Source organism: Amblyomma mixtum, chromosome 7 (assembly GCF_055824585.1).
Source record: "Amblyomma mixtum isolate Tamu chromosome 7, ASM5582458v1, whole genome shotgun sequence".
Classification (NCBI taxonomy): Eukaryota; Metazoa; Arthropoda; class Arachnida; order Ixodida; family Ixodidae; genus Amblyomma; species Amblyomma mixtum.
The window spans coordinates 39039899-39064817 of NC_143018.1; the positions used below are offsets into that span (position 1 = coordinate 39039899).

A 24919-nucleotide genomic window follows, 5' to 3' on the forward strand; every position below is an offset into this window, starting at 1 on the left:
GTGTGAGAAAACGGTAATTTTTCTGGTATTAGCAGAGCGCGTCGGAGCCCCGAATGGCTCGGTCGTCTGCTAGCAGCGCTGAACTGCCAGGGAACGCACGCTCACCGAAACCGAAACTGCGAGTGAAAAAAAAAAGACTAAGCGCTCAATGACATAAACGATACTTCAAATAAAATTTTGTCATAAAAATTTTAAATAAATATAATAAAGCTAAGTTGTGATAAGTTAAGTGTTTAAAAAGTGTTTTTTGTAGTTCACTTATGATCCTCGAGGGGCCCTAAAGCGGCATTTTACCTCTATGCCTGGAGAGATGGAACCGATGAAACGTTGCGAGCGATGCCCTAAGGAGGGCGCTACCAGTCCTACTTGGCGCGGCGCTCGCTCACGCTCTCTCAGCGAAACAAAAAAGTGCGACAGGAGTGTGGGCGAAGCGGGAACGGGCCGGTCGAGCGGCGGAGCTAGTTCGCGGAGTTCATAGCGGGGTGAGGCGCAGCAGCGGCAGAGCGTCCGACGGCGGCACCAGCCGCAGCAGAGTAGAATACTGCTTTCCAGCAGCGCTCCGCGCGTGGCCTTCTCTGGTGCTGCGGCTGCCCACACTCACGTGTGCCGTGCTCCTCTGCTGTGCCGCAGCGGTTGCAGAAGAGGCGTTGCTGTCATCATCAACCATCATCATCGTCGCGGTTCTGGACCTCCTCCCATCGGCCGAGTGTCGTCTGCATCTCTGCACCGGGGAGTTGTGGGGGGATCACCGTCGTCAGCTGTGTGACCGGCGCCGTGGACGTTGAAGCCAGTGCAGCGCCGGCGTGCTGGGACGACCATGCGGTCCGCAGCCGGCATCGGCAGGGACGTGCCATCGGATAAGTGCCGTGCGTTGGTTTGAGAGCGTCGACCGTGGCGTGGATTTCCCAGCGGCGATGTCAGCGCTGTCGCCGCCGGTCAGCAGCATGTCGCTGAGCGTGGTCCTGTTCGTCTGTTTCGTGGCGTGCGTTTGCGGACCCGGTCCGGCGGTCGCCGAGCGACGTCTGCTGTCAGGTATGTGGTCTTACGCGTTGGAACTCGCCTCTTTCACCCTCCTCGGCCGCGCCGGCCGCCGCTTTCTCGAGCCGTTCTTCGACTATTTTCGGGGCCGTCAGAGAAGGAGGCGGACGAAAGCGTGCGGCGGCTGCGGCCTCGGCGGCACGGACGAGCTGTTGTTCCAGCGAAAGTTTTTTTTTTTCTCTGCGCCCGAGCGCTTTTGCGGGTAAAGGTCGTCGCCGAAGGCTTTGTACGCATAGTATACGTATGTACGCGGCCGAGGTGTGCGGCGTCCGCTGTTGGCTGCATCGAGCGGTGATTGACGAGCCGTCAACTTGGCTGCCAGTACCGCTGGGTGGCAGCGGTACGACGGGAGTCCCGGCCGCCGAGTTGCACGTATCGTTGCTTTCGCCGCCGCCGCTGACTGGGTTGGCCGGTTTCGGCTCGCCCGTCCGACGAGCTCGGTTAAGCGAAATCGCCGCCTCATCTTCAGCGGCGATTAAAACCGTTCCCGGTCCCTTCGGCGTGAGCTTCGGCGGAACTGCCGGCAAGCGTTGGGAATTCGTTCGACGACTAACTTTCATTTTTTTTTTTTTACGTCTGGAGTGGAGCGGCTGTGTTACGTTGTGCAATCAGCAAGCCGTGGTAATATATATATGTGCTTCGATGTGAACTAGCGAGGAAGAAAGCAGTTGCGTGACTGTCCTGATGCGTTTTTGAGCGCTGCGATTCATTCGGCTCGTCCGTGTCGTCTGCTGTTCTGTGGTGTGTGCTGTTCTGCACCGCATGTGTTGCTCTTGATTCTGGGATATATGCAGTCCTGCAGGCGTCCTTTGCCGCGTTTTTTTTTTGTTTCGTTTTCGTTTTCTAGCCTGCTTTGACCCGCTTAAAATCTTTTCCTGTCTCTTTCGAGCAAAGCGCATATGCTGCTACTATAAACTGACCGGCCGAGCCCACAGCTGTTTGTTGGTCGGATGCACGCTATAAAGCACATGGCTTCGCAAAGCACAACTGGCACTGTCGCTCGTACTGGGCCGATCGCTTCCGCTCAGTGTAAGCTGCTTTCTGTTATCCGTAGTCTCTTTTGCTTTCGAAAGATCACCCTATGTGGGCTATAGGAAGGTTGTCAGAGAGTATTGCCTTCTTTCTAGTCGGTCGATAAGTTTCGGTTGCTTGAGTCAGTACAAGTTTTCCCCTGGACTGGTGCTCGGTTTCTCGGGGGTGAAATGCCGGGAATATGGGTCATTGACCTCGCCTTGTGTAGACCGAAAGCGCAATGTACCACAGCACTGTCTGGCCAAACTTTCATTGAGCGGCTAAAATTCATAGCCATCGTTAGTTTACGTTGCACAGATTTTCCTCTTTCTGGAGAGCGTTAGTCGTAGAGTCGGAACGGAGAGCGTTGGCAAATCTTCCGCACTTTACGGTTTCGCTATTTCGCTAAGTTCATACGCCTGACTTATCATTCCAATTTAGTAAGGCCTATTTCGGTACTAAGTACACAGGCTTGTCTGCAAGTGAGTTCAGTAGACTTTTGTTTAAAGATTGCCAAACCTACGCAGATTCCGTCATCCTCTTCTTCTCCAGTTGAGAAGTCTTTGGGAGAGCTTAGATTGTAAGCGCATTGAGGTCTGCTCCATAAGTTTTTCTTTCTTTTGACATTAAGCCACCAAAAGCAGGCAGAGGCTCAGAATCGCTAGTTTGCTTAATTCCGAGTGAAACGGCATTCACTGTCGTCGGCGAAAAAGGGAAATGGAACTGCGTTACGGCCTGTAGTGTCTTATCGTCCTAGTTCATTCTATTCCCGCTAAGTGCATTCAAGATAACATGCACTTCCACACTTACAAATATCCACGTTTATATCATTGCTGTGTGAACTGAGCCTCAGGCTCACAAGTTAAATCTGAACCCTTGGTTGGTGGAAGGACCAACGGAAGAACAGCGCGTTTTCCTTTTGTTCCGCCGTCGCTTTTTAAGCTGTCATTCGAGCACTGCTGCGGATTCCACAACGGGAATGAGTGCTATCTCAGTGAGCAAAACACTAAACAAGTCTTATTGCATATAAGGTTATGTGTTATCGAGTAAGGGCGTCTATCAGCGAATGATGTGTGCGAGCATGCGATGAGGCTGGCGCGGACTCCGAAAGCGCGAAGATCACGTTCGTGTGATCTGTAAAATGCTTTGCCGCTTCGGATTCCACAGACACTCGTCAAGCTGCCCGGAGCCTCAGGCAACCCACTGCAATTTCCGTAGGCTCCATGGTACAAAAGCTGCCAGAACCGGATGCCGTGAAAAAAAAAAAAAAGGACGAAAACAAACAAGTTTCGAAAAATTTAACACCGTCAGGTCCTAGGCGTGAAGTTCACAATTGGCACAGACAGCCTGTAAATTAGAAACTTGCGTGTATGTTCTGTAGCTGCAACGGTGAGCTTCAGTCGAGGCGCGGATGCTGCCGCGGAGCAATGCGGAGTATTTGTGGCGCCTTTGGCGCGGTGTTTCCGACCTGCCGTACAGTCGTGGAGAGAAATTTATGGGATGCAGGTTTTCGGGCAAAAAGAATTCTGCGTTGTCGGGGCAACCAGTTCACTGAAAAAAAATTACGAAAGCACCTGAAAGAACCCTGATAGCATGAAAGCACTAGTGAAGTTCGAGGTGCTGTGCATTGTTTGTCGCGTCCTGGTTCGCGATAGAGGAATGCCAATTACGTTCTTTTCTTCTGCCCTCTGCACAACGGCAAAGAAGGGGGTGATTCACACTCGCTACCCAGCGGGATAAGGGTGGGGGTCCGGATAGCGGAGGATTCTGAGACAACGGGAAAAGTCAGACCCCGTTCGGGAACGTATACGTGAGGGCGCATCCCGTTGTGCACGTTCTTGCGGCGAGGCGGTGTCCGCGTCACAGTGCGTGGCTTTTGTCCCATGTCTGCAGCGGCGTGCGTTGACAGCTTGAAGCGCGGTCAACAGGACTTTGCCACGCTAGCTGCAGGCATGAAGACAGTTTGTAAGTGACGATACTGAACAGATGGGCCTTAAAATGGCTTTCGTCAAACCTGGGTTTACCGGAGGTTGAAACAACCTGCATCGTGGGAAAGCGAGAATGTTCGTGCGAAGCTCGCGGGAAGAAAGCAGAATCCTCCTAAATCTTGATGGTGGAACGTGTACATATTTGTACAGTGTTTGTCGAGATCAGTTTTCTTTCCAAAATCATTGATAGGCCGTGTTGTCCTTTCCCAATCGTTGATTGGTGATGTTTTCCTTTCCCCAATGATTATTGGGTGGATGTTTGTGGAGTTACCTGATTGGTTACTGTACCCACCGAGGGCGGGGACATAGGGTTTAAAACCAGTTGTTTCGGCAGGACCGAGGGCTGGTTTCGTCACGTCAAACTACGAGTCAGTCAGATGTGAATAAGTTTTCTGCTTGCTTGTATCTTTCTTTTTTTAATTAATTATTAAAAAGTTAACCGCTCCAGAAGTCTCCCCTAGCAACGTGATTAAGCAATATCGAATCTGCAAGACGTCAATCATCCTTCAATAGTCATCATCAACGCAATTTCCCTCTAAAGAGGGAAACTCAATTGCATCTGAAACGCCAGCTGACTACGTATAGAGGCAACGCAACAATGTCGTGTAACAATTTTCCCATGGCTATACATATGCACATACGTACACAAAATGGGTGGAATAGGTGCCGTACTGGTTTTGGCAGTATAGTGCAGCGGTTTGCCCACGCCACGATGAAACCATGTGGCGCGGCTTCGTTCGCGGCGACCGCTGTTTGAACGGCCTCTTTTCCGTGGTCATCCCCGCGTTCCTCCGTAGTCCGTGCTGTCGATGATGTGCCATCATATATTGTGGGGTACGCCTATAGGAGCGGTCACGTTTATGAGGGCAATGGATGGGCGAGGGATCGATACAGAGAGGGGATGTGGTTATTGAAAGGAATGAAAGTTGCTTGCCACGCTTAACTGTTCACCTAGTTAGTGGGTGTTCTTCGTTCGTGGAAGAGAGGATAGGTTATCCTTGTTTGACTTCTCCTGGATGTGCTTGGGATATTAAGGAGAGGATAGGTTATCCTTCTTTGACTTCTCCGGGATGTGCTTGGGAGGTCAAGAAGACCCAGAAGGAGATAGCCTGGGCATCTATGCGAGCCGCTGTAAGAATAAAAAAAAAAGATAGCGAAGGTGGCGTAATCTGTCACCAGTCCCAGGCTGCATCTGTGGGAATGATTCGGTCAGCATTCGCACCCAGCGCTTTACGGGTGCGGCGGCAGTTGTCCTCCTCTTTGAGTCCTTCCGCGCGTCCCACTCCTCTGAATGGCGGCTGCACGAGTCAGGGTCGAGCATCTACGGTCGAGCCTCTACTCGCACGGACGGTGCGTATAGCGGCGCATACCGCCGGGTATGCCCCCGCCGCCGATTCCGCGGCAAGGGCGCAGTGCAGAGCGGTCCCACCGCTATCGTTCGCGGTGCGTGGGCGACCTTGAACCCGCCAGCGCGCGGTGTCTCCCTGCGTGCGATGCAAGTGGGGCCCGTTACGTCATCGTCGCCGTCTCTGCGTGCGGAGGCGGCATCTCGTAAGAAGTCGGGGAAGGGTGGGGGGAGAGAGAGATACTGAATGAGATGGGGGAGGTAGTGGAAGTCTCATGCGGGCTCCTCGTCTGGCCGCCCCGCGTTATCTCGGCTCAAGATTAGCGGTCTCGGCGGTTAGATAGCGGGGGAACTCCTGGTAGTATGTATCGGAGACTACTGAAGGAATGTGTACGGGTGTACAAGATCATGGGTGGGTGCGTTTACGGCACCCATCGCGAAGCTCCGAATCCCTGGATGATGAGGAGCAGTCTCGTACTAACTCCTGATAATCTTGGGAGCTTTCATGTGCGCTGTACAGTCGTGAGTGATGCAAGAGGGAAAAGGACATTTTTTTCTCATAAAATTGCTAATTTTCTGTTTATTTCTTCATTAAATCTTAACGTGACTTTTTTATATTATAAGCCGAGATGAAAACTAGTAAGAAAACAGAAAAAAACTGTGCTTGTCGCGCATAATTACGGAGTGACGAATAAATGAACGGTCTGTATGTTCCCGCTCGTGTTGCTAATGACTGTACATGCACGACGATGTTGCTGAACTGCAGATCTTGTGGATTGGGAACGTGTAAATTACTCTGTTCATATACGGTGCCCACTGGCCTCCCCACCTTCATTTATTATTATAGTTATTATTATTATTATTATTATATTATTATTATTTGGGTCATGTTGTTGGCCCTGGGGTGTTCTTGCCCCTGTTAATTTATTTTTATTGACTTAATCCTGCGATAACTATTTTGGGGCAGGCATTCCCTGACCTTTATTTTGTCTTTGTTTGGTCTTTTGCCTAATGAGAGGGACACCAAAAGAAGCAAATGGGGACCTGTCGGCGTATGAAACGACGACAGCGCGAGGTTCAGGTCGCACTCGCGACCTCAACCTCGCGATTGCGGTTCTCGCGTTGAACGAGCAAGTATTGCGTAACGGAACGGAGAAGGCGTCCGCCGCTTATCGGCCGGGGGCCGAATTTCCATCGCGCGCTCGAGCTCTTGAGCCGGCGAAAGCCCGACTTATCTGTGCGCGGTGTGAGGGTACTCCAGCTTTGCAAATTGCGGCACATTTTTTTTTGTTTGTATATCCATATATCGCAAGTGCCATATCGACCTCTTTTTCCGTGCACACAGCCGCGGAAATCTTTGAGATTTTTTTTTATACGGGGCCTGAAATGGGAAGAGTTGGGGATAAGAGTTAATGGAGAATACCCGAGCAATTTCCGATTCGCTGATGACATTGCCTTGCTAAGCCACTCAGGACAAGAACTGCAAAGCATTATCAATGAGTTAGACAGGCAGAGCAGAACGGTGGGGCTAAAAATTAACATGCAGAAAACCAAAGTAATGTTCAACAGTCTCGCAAGCGAACAGCAGTTCGCAATTGGTAGCGAGGTGCTGGAAGTAGTAAGAGAATATGTCTACTTAGGGCAGGTAGTGACCGCAGATCCGGATCATGAGAGGGAAATAACTAGAAGAATAAGAATGGGGTGGAGCGCATACGGCAGGCTCTCTCAGATCATGAATGGTAGTTTACCAATATCCATCAGGAGAAAAGTATACAACAGCTGTATCCTACCGGCACTCACCTATGGGGCAGAAACGTGGAGGCTAAGAAAGAGGGTTCAGCTTAAATTAAGAACAACGCAGCGAGCTATGAAAAGGGAAATGATAGGTGTAACGTTAAGAGATCGGAAGAGGGCGGAGTGGGTGAGGGAACAAACGCGGATTAATGACATCCTAGTTGAAATCAAGAGGAAGAAATGGGCTTGGGCAGGGCATGTAATGCGAAGGCAAGATAACCGCTGGTCTTAAGGGTAACGGAGTGGATTCCAAGAGAATGCAAACGTAGCAGGGGGCGGCAGAAAGTAAGGTGGGCGGATGAGATTAAGAAGTTTGCGGGGATACAGTAGCCGCAACTGGCAAAGGACAGGGTTAATTGGAGAGACATGGGAGAGGCCTTGGCGCTGCAGTCGGTGTAGTCGGGCTGATGTAGATGGTGATGTTGTACGTTTCCATAAATAGAGAGGCAGGGTAGTTCGAGCAAAAGCTATAGATAATTCTTTTTGCAGCGCTAAGCCTTTAATGCGAAGATTCCCGGCCAGCGAGTGTCTGTCGTCGTGTCGTAGTATAGTAGCCATAAAGCGTCCGCGATCACTCGGCCACCCAGGGCGCACAATCTGTGCCTGGCGCGTTGCTCGTAGCTCCTATTGTTTTGCTGATACGTTTGAGGCTGCACTCGCTCAGAGGCACCAAGAGAGGCACTTGTGTATACAGCGCTCTCGAAATGTTTCTCCGAGGGCAGCGACCTTCTTTGTTGTGCGTAGCTTGCCACTTGGTTTCTGCTGGTGTGTGCGTGTGTGTCCGCGCGTTTCGGGTTGAGATAGTGAAGGCTTTATTACCAAGAAGGGTGGAGAGGGCTACCGAAGGAACGCGCTTCGTCCACACTTTGGGAAAGGGGAGGGCAATAGCAAAGAAACGCAGAGAGCATAGGTGGCAGGTGATGACGTCATAATACACTGAGCTGCACACAGTGTTCCAGGACATGACCGCGGAGCGGGACTAGTAGTTTGGGCATCCGCCTCGCATGGGGAAGGTGCTGGTTCGATCCTCAGTGTCGCTAGGTACAGTGGGTTTCTCATTGCAGTTTCTCATTGCTGGCCTGCTGTTCGTCTTATCTGCGATGAAATACCTGGGAAATGGGTCTTCGACCCTACCTTTTGTGTACGAAACAAAGACAACGCAAAGACGACCTGAGTATGACCTCGGGATGGCCACGTCAGGATGTTCAGACGTCCTCAGGTTGTCCCTAGGTGGTCCTCAAGCAGTCCAACTGTGATCCATTTGACCGTTCGTTGCACATACTCAAGATTTCTTGAGGTTCATGTTTGGGGACGTTTTCACTATTGCTTCAGGATTTGTATCGAGCTTTTTTTTTATTGGAGTGCCGTATTCAAAGCTAATGTGAGAGAAGCTAACTGGAATAAGCAAAAAGGAGCGGCACAGCGCGGGTTTGCGGTGCCTAGGGCCGGAGGCAGCTAATATAGCTCTCTCTGGAGTTGAATTCTGCTGCCTGACTGGAAAAGACGACTGGCCCAAAAACCTTACCAGTCCTATCCGATCGCTGAAGCATGCTGTACGTAAAAAGAGGTTTAAAATGTGAAATAACAATGTCTCCTGAAGGCTTACAATTTTTTGGGTCACAATATGGTTTCCTTCATTACATCACCGTTGTACTTGCAATCGTTAAGTAACGAGAGCCGAGTGCGAGAGATAAAGCTGGTTTGATCTCAGTTCAGTTCCACAGTATTGCCCTGTGATAAGACGATTGCGGGACATTTGAGGAATTTTCATCATCATAGTCGTCCAGCAAAGTACAAATTAAAGATATCCTCATGCAGGCATTTAGTCGTATGGTGCACTCAAAAGTACTCAGAATGTCCTTAAATAGTCAGAACGTCCTGAGGACGTTCGGTGTTCTCTGGGAAATACCTTGTGGCTAGGAGCCTTTTGGGGAGAGCCGTCCTCGCACCGTAAAAAAAACAAAACAGTATTCCAGGTCAATTCATATGGCGATACACGCACACAGCCGAGCACGAGTGATTTTTAAAAGCTTAACACAGGCGCCCGTATGTGCGCATGTAAGGGGAGGATGGTGGTGATGACATTCGTAGTAAGGGCAAGGACGTCGCGTTTTCAACGGGAGTGTGCGGCTTAACCGGCGCGCCGTCTGCTCACATGCTCAGCTGCGTTTGCGAGGCCGCGGTTGACCGACAGTGCACGGCCGGTGATTAACCCCTGGCGCTCTCCAGAACGCGGAGGACGCGGTTCAATGGACACGACAACAGCCCAGCGGTCTGCCCCATTGTCCCGCCGGCCCGTATCAATCACTTGTGGCGCCGTGAGCCGCGCCCTACAGTAGTAGGTCGCTCAATTTGCGACCTTCCAGATACCGAGAGTCGGTGACCCACTGACGCCGCTTTGGCGCCCTAATCTCTGCGCAATGTCGAGGCGCCTATCGTTATCTTTTACTGCATGCGCAAGCGTTGACACATTGTCGTTTAAGTGGCCACTCGACCTTTATCTCGCGCTCTTCTTTATCGGCACTTTGCGGTTGCGCTATGTTTTGTAGTACGATGAGCGTTCGACAAGTGAGAGAAGACTCAGCGCCGTCCGTCGCGTCGCGCGTTGAGCAGGCACCGGTCTCCTCTGTTGTGCCGGGCCTCGTATGTGCGGCGGAGTGAATGACTGGAGTGCTCTCCAGAGATTGAGGATAGTAACTCTGGCTGTGTCGCTGAATGTACGATACCACTTATAGCCACTGCGCAATTTGAGGCACTCCTCCTGTGGTTGCAATTTTTTTTTACCGGCTTGACTGCGATGCATGCATGTTAGGGATGTACTTCGGTTTCCTTGTTTGGTTTTTCTTTTCGCTAGAGCCGCCGCGGTGGCTTATGGTGTTCTACTGCCGACCCGAAAGACGCGGGTTCGATCCCGGCCGTGGCGGACGCATTTCGGTAGAGGTGAAATGCTAGGGGCCCCTCTACTGTGCGAGGTCAGCGCTCGTTAAAGAACCCCAGGTGGCCGAAATTTTCCGGAGCCCTCCACTACGGCGTTCCTCACAGCCTGAGTAGCTTTGGGAGGTTAAACCCCACAAACCATCTTTCTGGTAGTTTTTTTTTAGTGTTGGCTGTTTTATGACTAAGGCTCTCACACTTTCTTGCATGCTAAAAGGTTTTCGCGCCTATTCGCTCTTCTATGCCCGTTACTGGAATTATCACTTACTTTAGGAAGAGGGGGTACGAGGTGATCTTCGCTGTTGCAATAGCTTTTAATTGCCTTAGTTTTTGTATGAGTTTGTGCGGGTTTATTTGACTTTCGATCGGCTTAAGCCCGTCGTACGTATACTGGCACGGATTGACGGGATGTACTTTTTATTTTTATGATTGCCACTAGAGTGAATGCTACATTGTTTTATATTAGTGTACCCATTCCACAAGTTTAGGAAGTTATATGGGCTAAGATGGTAATGGTTTTCGTGTCTAACAGCGGACCAATACGGTCCACAAGAAAAAGTAGTAAACACAAACGAGGTAGGCAGGGCGTGACCCTCGTTCGTTTTTTTTTTTTTATGTGGCCCCTTCAGAAGTTGGCAGTTGCAAGGGTGCCAGAAAATGCAACGATGTCACCCGGGAAGACAGCCTGTATAGTATACGGTGAATTACGATGTTCCGTGAAATGAACGGAAGCCTCAGTCGTTCAGCCACCTCCCCTTGAGCTCACCTCTTTCATTCCCTTCTTTCAAAACGTCGTTCAGCTATCCACTGTACCCCCCCCCCCCCCCCCCCCCCCCCCCGCACACGCACACACACACGCACACACGTCTCCGTGTGATGTTCGATCCCGGTCGCGGCGGCAGAATTTCGATGAAGGCGAAATTCTAGAGGCCCGTGTACTGTGCAATGTCAGTGCACGTTAAAGAACCCCAGGTGGTCGAAATTTTCGGAGCCCTTCACTACGGCGTCCCTCAGCCTGAGTTGCTTTGGGGCGTTAAACCCCAATAAACCAATAAATCTATCCGCCGCGCCCTGCCACGCTTGCCTTCTCTTGGAATCCACTCCGTTACCCTTAAGGACCAGCGGTTATCTTGCCTTCGCATTACATGCCCTGCCCAAGCCCATTTCTTCCTCTTGATTTCGACTAGGATGTCATCAACAGGGTCTATAGCGGGTGTGTTTAGTGTCTACATAACGATGCACAACAGACCTGATAGTGGGCAATCCGAGATCTGGAGACACGGGCAGACATGAAGAGCAGTTCTAAGTCTCCCATTTCCCGCCGTTCTCCGTGGTGGCTTAGTTGTACGACGATATGTAGCTGTCCCACGAAATGCCCGCATGAGAGCACCTGCTCTGAGAGTGAGACCGAGATGTCAGCATGACTGCGGGTGCCACGCTTCTCAAGAGCGCGCACTCCGTGACCTATAGGTGTCGCTTACGGCGCCACGTATCTCCCACGGCAGAGTGTGCCCCTTGCGGCGTCGGATGTGTCCCCCGGAACTTGGTGTCCCTTAGGCTCACTTTTGCAGCGTTGTCTTTGGGCAGCGGGCGTCGCAGTATACACCGGATAAAGTCCCTCTCACATCTTTATACGACGCCTTTGTCTGATTGCAGGCAGGAAGCCCCCAGAAGGTGCCCTGGAACAGGTGCCACACAAATGCATTAAGGGGGGCCTCCACGATCAGATTAGAATAAAGAGCTGCTTTATCACTCGATACCTATCCCGCGCCGACAGTAAAGCATTACACGCAGCGCAAGAAACCTGTTGCGGTATGCGGGGTGCCGTTACGTAAATCCGGCGTGGCTTGCACTGCCGTTACACCCTTGGATAGCAGTATCTGTCGAGGCACAGCCACCTTATCGTCCTCCCGTTTCATCTTGCACGCAGTCTCTACCATCGTCATTCGCGTCCCTGTCCTAATCTCGTTTAGCTGCAGAGCGGATTCTTTTGTACCCTGCCTTAATACCTAGTAGCCGGTGAGGCGCTGCCCCTAGCAGGGGTGGTCGGAACAACAGGAAGCGTCACGACCACAGAGGACAACGGCAAGAGCGGATTCGTGAGGAGAGGGGGTGTCACAATGGGCGGCGGGATTGAGAAGCCACGGCGATGCAACAGTATCAGCAACGCCGCAGTCGCCCCGCTGATCTTTGTCGTCATCGCCGGGGCTCTCCCGAACCCTGACGCGCGCGCCCGCTCGGCGGACAGGTGATCCCAGGGCGGCGGCCGCTGACCCACATCGGCGCGCGCGCCGTTGCTCGCGTAACTGCACGTGCAGAAGCCGGCACCACTCCCTCTCGGTCTCTCTTTCCCCGAACCCTTACCTCTTCCTCCTTTTGTCGCCGCTGGGTCATTTTTCACGCCCTCCGCAGCCGCTGGCACATGGGAGTAGTTCGCACAGTGTGTGCGTGCGTGTGCCTTCCTTGTGGCGTTCCTGCGTGTGTGCTCGGCCTGCCCTGATCCCGCTACGTTTTGTTGGGGCGCCCGCGGGTCTCGCTCCCGTCCTTTTCTCGATAGGCTACTCCGATACACACATACTCATGGGGCGGAAGCGGCGGCTTCTTTGAGAACCCTTTCCTGATCGGAGACCCGCGGCCCCGTCTGGCCGGAACTGTGCGCCGACCTTTCGCTGGAATCGGTTGCGTTGCTCCGAGGAAGAAGAGCTGACTGTGCTGCTTGGTGGTGTACGGTGTACTGCTGCTTGCCGCTCCACCCATCCTAGCCGCGGGAGTCTGCCGTGGGCCGCAGAGGTCGATCGCGCCTTGAATTCACTCATGTGAGCGATAACGCATGATGGAGGGCAGGGCAAAACGCACGGGTCACAGAGAAGCAAACGGCGCGAGCGGTTCTTCTTTGTGTTCCTGTCTTATGCGCTTTTTTTTTAATGAGTGAAACTCATTATACGGAGTGCATTTTGACTTTCCAGTGTCTTCTCTTCCATGCACGTTCGTTTTTGGACCGCCCGTTCGCTCTTGCACCGCCCGTTCGCGCAGATGCACCTGTGCAAGGGTCAGCTACTCCTGATTTGCACCTGTGCGGGCGTCGAACGTCATGAAACGGGCCAACTTACCTCATACAGACAGCGCTGTGATATACCTGATCTTTAATAGGAGCCGACCTCACCGCAACTGGTCTAAGCTAGTCTGGATAAAAGAGGGGCCCCCATTCATCTACGGCCGTATAGGCGGTAGCCTCGAAGAATGCATGGGGCTCCAGAGGAACACCGCGACAAGACACCTGTACTGCAAAGCAGCGGGCAGGCACAGTTTGGGCGAGTCAGTGACAGTGAATGGCGCGCCGCGGACTTTGCTGGATCCGTCTTCCACTGTCTTTGGATGAATCCTGTCACTCGTTCTTCGCGCAGGCGAACGTAAAAAAAATAAAAAGAACAGGATGGGATGCATGCACTTTTGGTAGTAGTTCACAGATATCGCTCTATATCATATGTAAGCAAATAAGACTGCCAGCACTTGCATATATGTGAGGCAGAAACCTGGAAGCTAACGAAGAGGCTTGGATTTAATAAGGGGGGCAGGACGAGTGCATAGTGGGTTAGGCGAAGAATGTGAGTTAATGATATCCTTATTGAAATCAGGTTCAACAAGGGGAAGCTTTGGGCCAGTTGGTCTGACATGTTGGAGAGGAGGAATAACCGCAAACTTGACAGGACTGAAGAACGTACCGCTCGTCCTGTCCTCTTCTCGTTCTTCAGCCCTGTCAAGTTTGCGGTTATTCCTCCTCTCCAACATATTGAAATCAAGGAGAAGAAATTGATGTGTGCCGTGTATATAACGCGGCGAACAGGTAGCCGAAAACCCGGTACGGTCGCGGGTTGAAAGTGTAGCAGCGGACGGGAGGGGCTCAGCTAGAAAGCTAGATTAATTTACAGGAGGGGGAGAGGAATTTGCCCTGCAGTGACCGTAACCAAGTATGATGATGATTACAGTTCAACCTCGTTATAACGAAACTGTTTATAACGAAATAATGGATATAACGAAGCAATGACGATTTCCTTTGGAAGCTCGGTCTATAACGAAGCTACGGATATAACGAAGTAATCGCCGGGTCCCTCCAACTTTGTTATAACGAGGTTCAACTTATTACGACCAGCTGGTGCGGTTTAGTTTCCTGTCCATCGAACAATCGGCGAAGGAACAAAGAAAGCATCAGCCTTTGCATTTCGCCTGCCCGTACGCATCTGCGGAAAGCCGGCACGGCCGGCGTACGTGCGGAGACGTTTCGGATTGTCGGCTGCGCGGCGGAGACCGCCCGGGGCGGCGACGTACGTGGTCGTCCTCCCTGCGGTCGGGTTGCGCGATGGCCTGCCTCAGGGCCCTGCCGACGATAGCGGATGCCGGTCCCGTACGATATACACACAGGCGGACGTCACGGTCGCCGCGATATCTGTTTGGACTGCGGGGTCCTCCTGCAGCTCACGGTGCGGCGGCTGACGGGAGGGGGGGAGGGGGGGGGGGGGATTTGCTGATGGTGCCGGCCCATGCAGCGGCCTGTGCTGCTTCGAGGTGGATGAGGGAGACTTGTTCAAACAAGCTCCTTGTATTGATAGTGGCGAGGAGGCGGGCGACTGCCTCGACTGCGTGCCGCCCCGACACTCTCCTCTCTTTCTCTCCTCCTCCTCGTCTGTAACTATCTGTCGCTCTCTTTCTCCTCCTGCGGGGGGGGGGGGGGGGGGGGGACGCTCGTCGGAAAGGCTTTTAACGGCGTCGTTGTTCGCACTTGTGTCAAGATTGTGGCCCTAGAAGAAGTAGGGTGCCTCGATAGAGGGCGCGCGCGGCGCCCCCCTTTGAAGAGAGGCGCGCACCTTTCTGCTGCGCTACGCGGCTTTTTTTTTTTTTTGCTCGTTTCGCAATTTCTATTTGTTTTTTTCCTCCGCCTTCTGATACTGGCGGAGATCGGAGATCTCTTTAAATGCCCCCATGTGTGTGTGTGACCGATAAAGAGGAGGCGGCGCTTTTCGGCATACGTGGACGGAGGAGTAACGAACAAGGGACCAACCGCAACTGTTCTCTTCAAAGGTGTTAAACAGCGGGAAAGGAATCAGATGCGATGCAGATGCAATGAAAGCGCGGAAGAGGAAGACATTGAAGGAAACGGTGGAAGAAATGGCGGAATGGAGGTTCTTCCTATGATAGGGAATTAATTTCCTCTACTTCCCAGCATTGTTCGTCGAAACTTTTTGAGCCCCCCCCCCCCCCCCCCCCCTTCCTTCGTCGCGATGTCTGTGCGGGAAGCTTATATTTCAGGGTTTTCTGGAAACCTTATCTTCCGGAGATTTCTCGGAGAAGATTTTTAGTGACTTTCCTTATAGGGAGTCCCTTTTGTGGAGTTTTTTTTTTATAGATTTCTACAGTTCTTTTGATGGAGAGTTGTTTTTGGCGGAAAATTTGCTTTGGCCGGAAGTTCGTTTTGTGGAAAGTTATTTTTCAAGGGAGTTCTTTATGGGAAAGTATCTTTTAGGCACTTTTGTCGTTTTTTTTTTCTCGAGAAGATAATTCCTTTTTAAATCTGGTGCCGGACTAAGCTATTGGAACTCGAATGCTAATTGATGGGTGGCTGTCGTATTGCTCTCACCTGTACGAGGAATAAAGAAGGCGGACGTCTTCTCTCGGTATTTTTGTGCATTAATATACGTTGTGGGGCTAGTTGGTTCATACTCAGATTTCTTTTATGCGCACAGAAAGACGACACAATAGGACAAGGTAGACAGGACGGGGCGAAACTTTCAACTGTTTTATTCCGGAAAAAGTACATGACATTTATACCAAAAATGAATGGATAGTCATCAGTGCCACGTGCAAGCCAAAACCCGGGAAAAGCACATAGAAAGGGCACAGGTGACTCACCTCTTGTGTAATTTATCTAAAAAGGCAAAATCTTTATCATATATTGTCACAGATGGTGCACTGACACATGAACTACCGCTTTTCCTTATATGGTAGGCCTCAGCCAATTCTCGCGCAAGCGTGTCAGTGCTTCTGCACAAGATGCTGGTGCCTTGGAGCGTTGCATCACACACAGGAATAAAACAGTTGAAAGTTGCGCTCCGTCCTGTCTACCTTGTCCTATTGTGTCGTCTTTCTGTGCGCATAAAATAAATCTGATTTTTGTGCATCTTTTTGCGCGAGCGTCAATGTCTGGCGCTTCCTTAAATTTCGCCCTCCTTGCCTGGCGCGTAAGCCGCTTCGCGACCTTTCCCCCCTCGGCCTCCCCTACGACCGTCGACAGGCGCCCATTAGCGCGTGACGCGTACGCCCCTTCTTCCTCTCGCATGCCTCCTCGCCCTCTTTCCGCGCTCAGCTTTCAATCTTGGCACTCCCCCCACACCGCGCGTCTTCATTTACCCCGGGCCAAAAACGCTCCGTCAGGCCTATCCGCACCGTACCCTGCACCGAGCCACACCGTGGAGGTGTAAAACGCTTCAGGTTTCTTCTTCTCCGGCTCTCTACCCGAGACTTCCTTGGCAGCGCCTGCGGACGACAGTTCTTTCCGCTGGCAGAAGTTAGGACCACTTTAAACAAGGATTTATACCTTTGGGCTCTTCTAGGGACCCAAACACGATTCTATTTTTTTTCTCAAAATTGTGTCGCGCTGTACACAATGCCGGAACTTTGCATTGTACACACACTTTCTGTACGCCGATACACCTGGCCTGTTTTCTGTTTTCTTTTTGCAAATCTTAAACAACTTCACACACAGGACATCTTGGAGATGTGTTTTGGCTTTTAACTTTTTCCTTGATCTCTGGCTGCGACGTAAACTTGAATCATAATCATTGTTATCAGTAAGATCTTTGGCGTGCCATTCGAGCCTGCGGCGCCCGTATCTCCGCATAGGCGAATGTGACCACGTGCTCCGCAGTATATATGGAGGCGAAATAATAATATTAATAGTACCTTTATTGTCCATCATAGTGTTTGGGGAGGTAGGGAGCAAAAGCCGGGCAATCGGCTTCACGAGGCTACCCCCCCCTCCCTCCCTCCTTCTGAATACATACAAGAATACATCCCAGAAATACAAGAAAACATACCAGAGATACTAGAATCACGTCCAGAAATACATACCAGAAATGCAAGAATACATCCGCGGGCTGACATCTCTATCGACGCTAAAGTGTCATGTGATAGAAACTGCTCCCTACCCTTGCTGTATGACCTACTTCAAAATCCTTACGTAGCTTTGGCACGCGAAATTTTATGAATATTTACCAACACGCGTGCTGTGCTGGCATGTCTAGCAGGTACAACGCTAACAATGCAACAGCTGGGGCTTAAGTATTTCATAGCTGTAGTACAAATGCGTTGAGTCTTACAATCACAGCCCGCAGCGGTGGCTCATTGGCTACGGTGCTTGGCTGCTGGCCTGAGAGACGCGGGTTTGATCCCGGCCGTGGCGGTCGAATTTCGATGGAGGCGAAATTCTAGAGGCCGGTGTACTGTGCTATGTCAGTGCACGTTAAAGAAACAAGGTGGTCGAAATTACCGGAACCCTTCACTACGGCGTCCCTCATAGCCTGAGTCGCTTTGGGACGTTAAACCCCAATAAACCAAACCTTACAATCACAACGCGAGACAAGACTCTACGTAGCGCACTTTGGCAGCAACAGCCCGCATCCTGCTGACCCGGTGCAGATTTCGCTTATCCTGGCAGGAGGCCAGCGTGCGAGGCTTCATACACGGCCAGCGCAGTGACGCCACTAAAGTGGAGTGATGATAGTGCGACAAGCGATACAATGTTTCTCAAGGGGTGATCGATGGCTGTGTCTGCTGCCTCCAACGTCAGTCTGTTGATTGAGCGCCCCTATTAGAGACTTGTTAAAGAGTATACTCGCTTTGTACAACGTCCTAGCAGAGGTGTGCCGTTGGGGAGGCAGGAATATTTCATTACTTGCGTTCTCGAATGACAGTGAGTCATCGAATAGTGTGCACATTATGCTCCCCTTTGAAGTGCCGTATCTAAGAGTTGGCGCTTTTGCAAGCGCTGCGTATAGCTGTCGAGCAGTTCTTTTTCATTCCTCATAACGAGTGTTATCGCGCATCTCTCAGACGTTGGTGTGACATAGAAGCCTCCCTCACAAAAAAAGTTTTGGACAGTCTATAGAGTGTCTATAGACTTCTGTCTATAAAGTCTATAGACTCGCTCTGGAGCAAAATCATGGCGACCACAGTTGTCACATCCGACAGGTGGCACCAACTGCCAACACTCGTCCTCCTCTCCCCTTCTGTCCTTTTCCCTACTTCGCTCTTTCCCTCCTCCATGTGAGGAAGGGGACGCTGGATTACGCCGGAACGACACAGCTCGTACGAAAATGACTAAGACTAACGCAGCAAAAATTAATAAAAGAAGCGATCCGTGTCATAATGGAGTCAGAATTGGGAAGGGATCAGACTCGGAATAAAATCAAGAGATGCATTTAATTGGAATTGGAATACAACATTTTGGGCGAGTTGGTTACCTACATTCATTATTACAGCGCAAAGACGGCACAGAACAAGAAGGGGACACAACAGCGCTGTTGTGTCCCCTTCTTGTTCTGTGCCGTCTTTGCGCTGTAATAATGAATGTAGGAATTGGAATATAATCGGAGTCGCAATAGATCTACGAGGGAAAGAAAAATGGTATAGCATTGCGTCCGCTTCAATCCAGTTGATCGCTCTTAAATTTTTACCTTGGCTTCCTTGGAGAGAAAGATGGAGAAGGTGAAGTGTTGAAGGAAAGCCAAGAGGTTAACCCGAAGAAAGCTCTGGTTTTGCCCACAAGAGGGAAATGGAAGGAGTGATGAAAATGGGAGATGTAAAAGTGCTGATAGAGTGACAAATGCAGGATGTCGAGTAACGAAGTAAAGACGGTCCATTCGGCCTACTCATATACTTTAGACAGGAATACGCCTACATGGGAGTAAGCTGTCCTCTGGCGCATTCTATAGGGACTGCATACTCCTTTTTTTACTCCTTTCCGTCTATGGACAGTCTACAGACTGTCCATAGACTCCTCTCTATAAAGTCTGTAGGCAAATCCTAGAGAACAGCCTATAGGCAATACAAATGTCAAAGTCTATAGACTATGAATAGACAAAAAGAAATATTCATAGGAAGACAATGGAGTCTATAAGAAGTCTGTCTATAGACTATTTTTATAAGGGCGGCGCCTTGAAGGAATGGAGCAGTGCCCATGGCAGGCCTTCGGAGCTGATGACCGCTGCTTCGGCCTCCGTCCAAGAATCATCATCTTGGACTAAGTACTAAATTCTCTTTCAGCCGCTTCAGAGCGCGTAGCCGAGAGAACGAGATCGAAAGGGCGAAATTAAAAATTCCTTCCTGCGGCTTATTTGGGCGGGTATGTGCAACATGGAGCAGAAGGCCCGGTCGCCCGTGTAATGCATTCGAGCGTACGGTGCCACCCTCGCTTTCCGTGCCGATGTGTGTGTGTAGTGTTGCAGTTTTCGCAGGAAGCTAACTTCGCGTCATCCGCTGCCGGGCACGCCTAAATAGTTTCCGGGAGGCGGGCCGCACCGTTTGCTAGTCTCGCTTACAGTATACACGCAACGCATTTGGGGTCCCGGTCACCCGCCCAGTTCTGTGCAGCACAGCTCCACTGGTTGCTGCCGACGTGGTATTCTTGTCCATTCTGACGGCCGCGTGATGACGGCGCTTCGTGTTCTGCGCAGTGTGGAACGCTTAAACTTGAAAAAGCAAAAAACTCTGACAGGATGATTATGATGCTTCGTAATGCGTTATTGCAGGGTAGCGATTTTGTGGGTGATTTCGGCGTCTGAATGATTATGTATTGTTTTCCCAACGAAGTACCTCGGGTAATTGAAAAAGAATAATGAGAAGTGGTTGAAGTAATTGGGAACCAATCGCAGGCGTCGGTGAGGCCACATCTTTTGTAATCCGATTTAAATTATGGAAATGGGCCGCAGAGGACAATAACTCGAAGTTTCTAAGGATGCTCGGAACGTGTAGATCGAGTTCCCGCGGTAAAAAGACAAGTTCAGATTCCTCTTCGGTGCACCTTTAGCTATTTCGCAGGTGAAGTCGCGACACCGGCGGCCGCAGCGCGGGCCCCGCGGTGACCGTGGGCTTCCTCCGTTCGCCAGAGGAGTGGCCGCCTCCCAGTTCGGCGCGCTTTGGCGGCGCGGCGCCGGGGCCCCCGTCCCGTGGAGAGCTCCTCTCCCTCCTCAGTGGTGCACCGCCGCCGCCGAGGGTTTATATTTAGGCCTAAAGTAAAGGATGGCCGCGTGCATGCCCCGTCTCCGGCCGAGACTCACTCGGGGGGCACCGCGTTTGGGGCTGTTTGTTTGAGCAAGCTACGGCTGCCTCCTACCCTCCCGCCGCCGGCGGCACGCGCGCGCGCGCTCGCCTTCTGCCCGCCCGACTCGGAGGCCCGAGCTCTGGTCACGGATTTCGAGAGGACGGGCAGAGCTGAGAAACTACTCACCTTATTCGTGCAGCTCTTGCCACTTGTCTGTGTGGACTAGCTGTTTTTAATGAGCGTCCTCTACTACTTCCTGTCCTGGGGTCCCAAGCAGCGAGGGTATTCGGTCCGGTAGTGGAAATGTATTGTCAAAGGCCAGTCCTACGAAGGGCCAGAGCAAAAGCATCCAGTTCCACTGCTGGGCCGATTAACTATGCTGCTTGGGTAGCTGTATTCACTTGCAACATCGTGTGCCGAAATTCTACTCTCCATCTTCTCGGTGATCGTCCCCGGGCCCTCTTCTCGTCTATGTCCATCTCCGACACCCTTCTTCCGACTTATTCTTCGTCCCTTCTGATCGCATGGCAAAACCAACGGAGCGTTGGCTCCTGTAGCTTTTCTCCTATATTTCCGACCATAGCCAGCCCCCTGACTTGCTTATCCGTCATTGGATTCATCTTGGCCACAATACACGGCGAACCACATGCTGACCACGAAAGAGGAGTAACGGTACCACGGGAATTAGCCTCTTGTGGACTGACTTCGTCCCCACAGCCTTTAGTCCTTGACCTCGAAAAAGGACTAACCGTACCACGGGAATTAACCCCTTGGGGACTGACTTCGTCCGCACAGCCTTTAGTCCTTGACTATGAAAAATGACTAACCGCACCACGGGAATTAACCACTTGGGGACTGACTTCGTCCCTACAGCCTTTAGTCCCTGACCCCGAAAAAGGACTAACGGTACCATGGGAATTAGCCCCTTCCCCTCAGTCTTTAGTTCCTGAAAGAGCAATCGTTGCTCCCTTGGCGTAAAGTGCAAAGGAACATCGGTGGCAGCTGAGGACATGAGCCATTGACCAGCGGTCCGTCGCGAGGACTAAATGGTGCAGTTAGTCGAACTTAGCCCATTTCTGGCTCGTACTCTAAAACGGAAACAAGCGTAGAATTCTTTACGATATCGACTAGGTAAGTATTGACGAGTGGGCCTGTTCTGGAGATACTGATTCTGCAACCATTTTCACGCGGGGTGGGGTTCTACTTGACGCCTTAGGAATTGTGTTCGCCTTAACACCCCCCCCCCCCCCCCCATCCCGACTCCGGTTTGTACAAGGTGGTGAAGTGGATCAGGATGAAATGGCATTGCAGTCATTGTGCGTAGAGCCCGTAGTAATAACCGGGACTAAGGCATTACACAAACTTTCTGCGCACGTCCTGTCGTACGTTTAAGGTACGCAACTAGTACTAGTTTTTGAAAATAGAATGGAATTCAAATTGAATGGTTATTCAATCGCGAATGACCTGTTTACAAGGCTGTTGAGATGTATTGATACTGTTATTTAGGCCTCTGTGAAGTGAACATTTGTTACCGCTTCTATCAACTAACAACGTTGTCGTCCGCATATCTGTCTGTTTCGGGGAAACTGCCCTGTTATTCATTGGAATACAAGAAATAATTATCAGTAATTGGACTCTGCGCCTTCGTCCTATAGCTGGAAAGAGGCTCATGCGACTAAGCGCCTCCTCGAAGTAGACTCGGAAGTCTTGAACTCTTCTCTCCCTGAGTAGATGGGCGCCAAAGTGGCACGAGCGCTCCTGCTACGGCCAGGCTCGACTTCACTGCGAGGCACGCGTCGTGAGGGGAAAGCCGTCGAGTGCGGCAGACACGGCTTTGCAGAGCAGCGGTGCTGTGGTGTTTGTCATTCGAGGAAACATTCGCGCTCGGTCAAAATGGAACCGGTATTCAGAGCTTAATTCGATGTTGAAAAGTTGTGATGCCGTTCTCAGCGCCTGCAGTGGTCAGTGGCTTTGGTGTTCGGCTGCTGAGCCCAAAGATGCGGGTTCGAATCCTGGCCATGGCGCCCGCGTCTCGGTAGAGGCGAAATGCAAAAGGCGCCCGAGTTGCTGTGCGATGCCCTGTGCGCGTTGAGGAATTGCACTTGGCGCAGATTAATCCGGAGCCTTCAGACACAGCCTCCCTCTTTCACATAGCGGAAAACTGGGCTAGTTCGTGAAGGTTTAGCATAATCAATAATGCGAAAGGACCAAGACGAGGCAAGAAACAGTGTTTCGTGTGTCTGCTTATTTCCTCGTCTTGGTCCTTTGGCGCTGTTCATTATACTAAACCTCCTTCAAATCCCAGAGCCCAGCTTTCGGCACGCAAATATCAATTACTTCACTTATTTTTGTGTTTTTACTTCTCGTGAGCGCCTGTACCGTGCTGCGTTTAGCATGCTTTGGTTTCTGAGCCCTACGCGCAGCTGTTGACCAAAAAGTATGCAGGCTACTGGGCTTTGCCTTTAACCTGTGTGGTGAAGTTTGCGTAGCACCTCACGAATTCCGAAAGCTCCGCAAGAACTAAAGGTGAGAGTTCAAATCACTTTCGAGGGATTTGGAACTCTGCATGGCGATGCGAAATGAACCACAAGTCATGGCACTGAAGCGAACCCGGTGGGCTGCGCAACTTTTTACGCAGGTTCAGTATTAAATGCATGGTTTTTAAGTCCCGAAGCTGCACATAAGCATTGAGGGACAGCGTTCTAGAGGGCGGCGGATTAATTTCGGTCACCTGCAGTTTTGAATGTGTACTGACATCGTGTAGTCTCTCTTTCAGTGGAGTCTTTCAGTGCAGTGTAGTCTTTCGGTGCAGTGAGCCCCGCCGCGGTGGCTCAGTGGTTACGGCGCTCGGCTGCTGGCCTGAAAGACGTGGGTTCGATCCCGGCCGCGGCGGCCGAATTTCGATGGAGGCGAAATTCTAGAGGCCCGTGTACTGTGCGATGTCAGTGCGCGTTAAAGAACACGAGGTAGCCGAATTTTCCGGAGCCCTTCACTACGGCGTTCCTCATAGCCTGAGTCGCTTTGGGACGTTAAACTCCAATAAACAAACCAAACCTTTCGGTGCAATGCAGTCTTTCGGTGCAATGCAGTCTTTCGGTGCGCTATTTCAGAGCAGTGCACTCAACAGCGCAGTCTTTTGCATTTCGCCTCCGAGATTCGATCCGGCTATCTTGAGCTCACGAACCGAACACCACAACCACTCAGCCACCGCGGCGTGTCTATCCAAACGCTTGCGATTGAAATCCACCACTCGTCCCGCGGGTGCCATTAAGGCCGCAGCCATTGACGTCTTTTAAGCTGCTGATGGGAGCCGACAGCGCCCGGAGACAGCTGCTTAGGCGGGCGGTAGCCAACACGAGGATGTAACATCCGAGCCCTGTTGGCGACGTGTCGTCGTGAGGAAGCGTTCCGCGCTGACGCGCACGCGCCCGTAGACTCGCGTGCACTCGCGAATGCTCACGGACACTACGCGCGTAAACAGCCACTTAGGCTCGAAAAGGCCCTCACACACGAACACGACACTCCCGTACAGACACGTACCAGTACACACAGACGGACGGAGAGGCACACACAGACGGGCGCACGCACATACATACTTTAGGGTGGACGAAGAAAAATAAATACAAATAAAGTCACCCTGCCCGCACCGCCTAGGAGCTATACGTACAAACACACCGATGCAGACTGTCACACACATACACTCGTCGGGCGAGGTACACACATCCGTACACCCAGGTACACATGTACTCACAGCACGCACATACACACGCGCGTCTGGCGTGATACGTTGTCGCTATCTTGATGCTCGTCCTTCGAAGTCGACTGCGAGGTGGAGCTAGCCCGTAGGTGATGTCTCTTGTCACCTTCCCCGTGATACTCACGCTCGCCGCCAGCTCCCCGTGTTGGCGCTCCTATCGACATGCCCTGTCATGTTCGGCGAACGCGCCGGGAACGGACGCGCATACACCTCAGCCGCGATGTTCGATCTGCGCCGATTGACTGGCAGGCTGGCCGCAGCCTTCTCCGTACTGTCCCCACCCGTGCTTCTGTAGAAGCTGTGTAGTGCAGCGCGGAAAAAGAGACACGTACGGCCACCCAAGATCCCGCGTACACAACACGCACGTGTAGTACAACCCCTCTCCTCTACTTTCGGTGTATGTACTACGTCGTGTATGTACTATGTACTAAGTAGGGGAGGAGTGCGTCCGAAACTCATCGTGACCTCCGAGTCCTTGATATTTCCGACGCCCCCTCTGTTTCCCCTGCCGGCAGCCGTGCCCGTCGGGCACGACTTTTCCGCGGCCGTCGGACAGCCTCGGACGTGAGAAGATTTTTGAGACAAACAAGACGGCTGGCACCTTTACTTTCCCTTTGTTTCATCCACTCCTGCCTGGTCCTTCTTGACGCCCTGTTGCGTATATGGCAGCCTGGTTATGTTTTCTTGGGCAAGGGTTGCCTGGCTACTACGAGGTCGGTTCGTTGGAGGAAAAAGTCCGT

General features: G+C 51.6%; 1 protein-coding gene across 4 annotated transcripts in view; it reads left to right on the forward strand.

Annotated features, from left to right (window-relative positions):
• The first annotated feature begins 425 nt into the window (after positions 1-425).
• The window catches only part of AdamTS-A (ADAM metallopeptidase with thrombospondin type 1 motif A), a 394663-nt gene continuing 370169 nt past the window's right edge, over positions 426-24919 (forward strand). For 3 of the 4 annotated variants that reach the window (XM_089552346.1, XM_089552347.1, XM_089552348.1), the window contains exon 1: positions 426-1032. In XM_089552346.1, the coding sequence (XP_089408472.1) occupies positions 915-1032 (118 nt within the window). In that variant the 5' untranslated portion in view covers positions 426-914. The remainder of the gene's footprint in view (positions 1033-24919) is intronic. The other variant, XM_089552349.1, reaches the window with a different exon arrangement.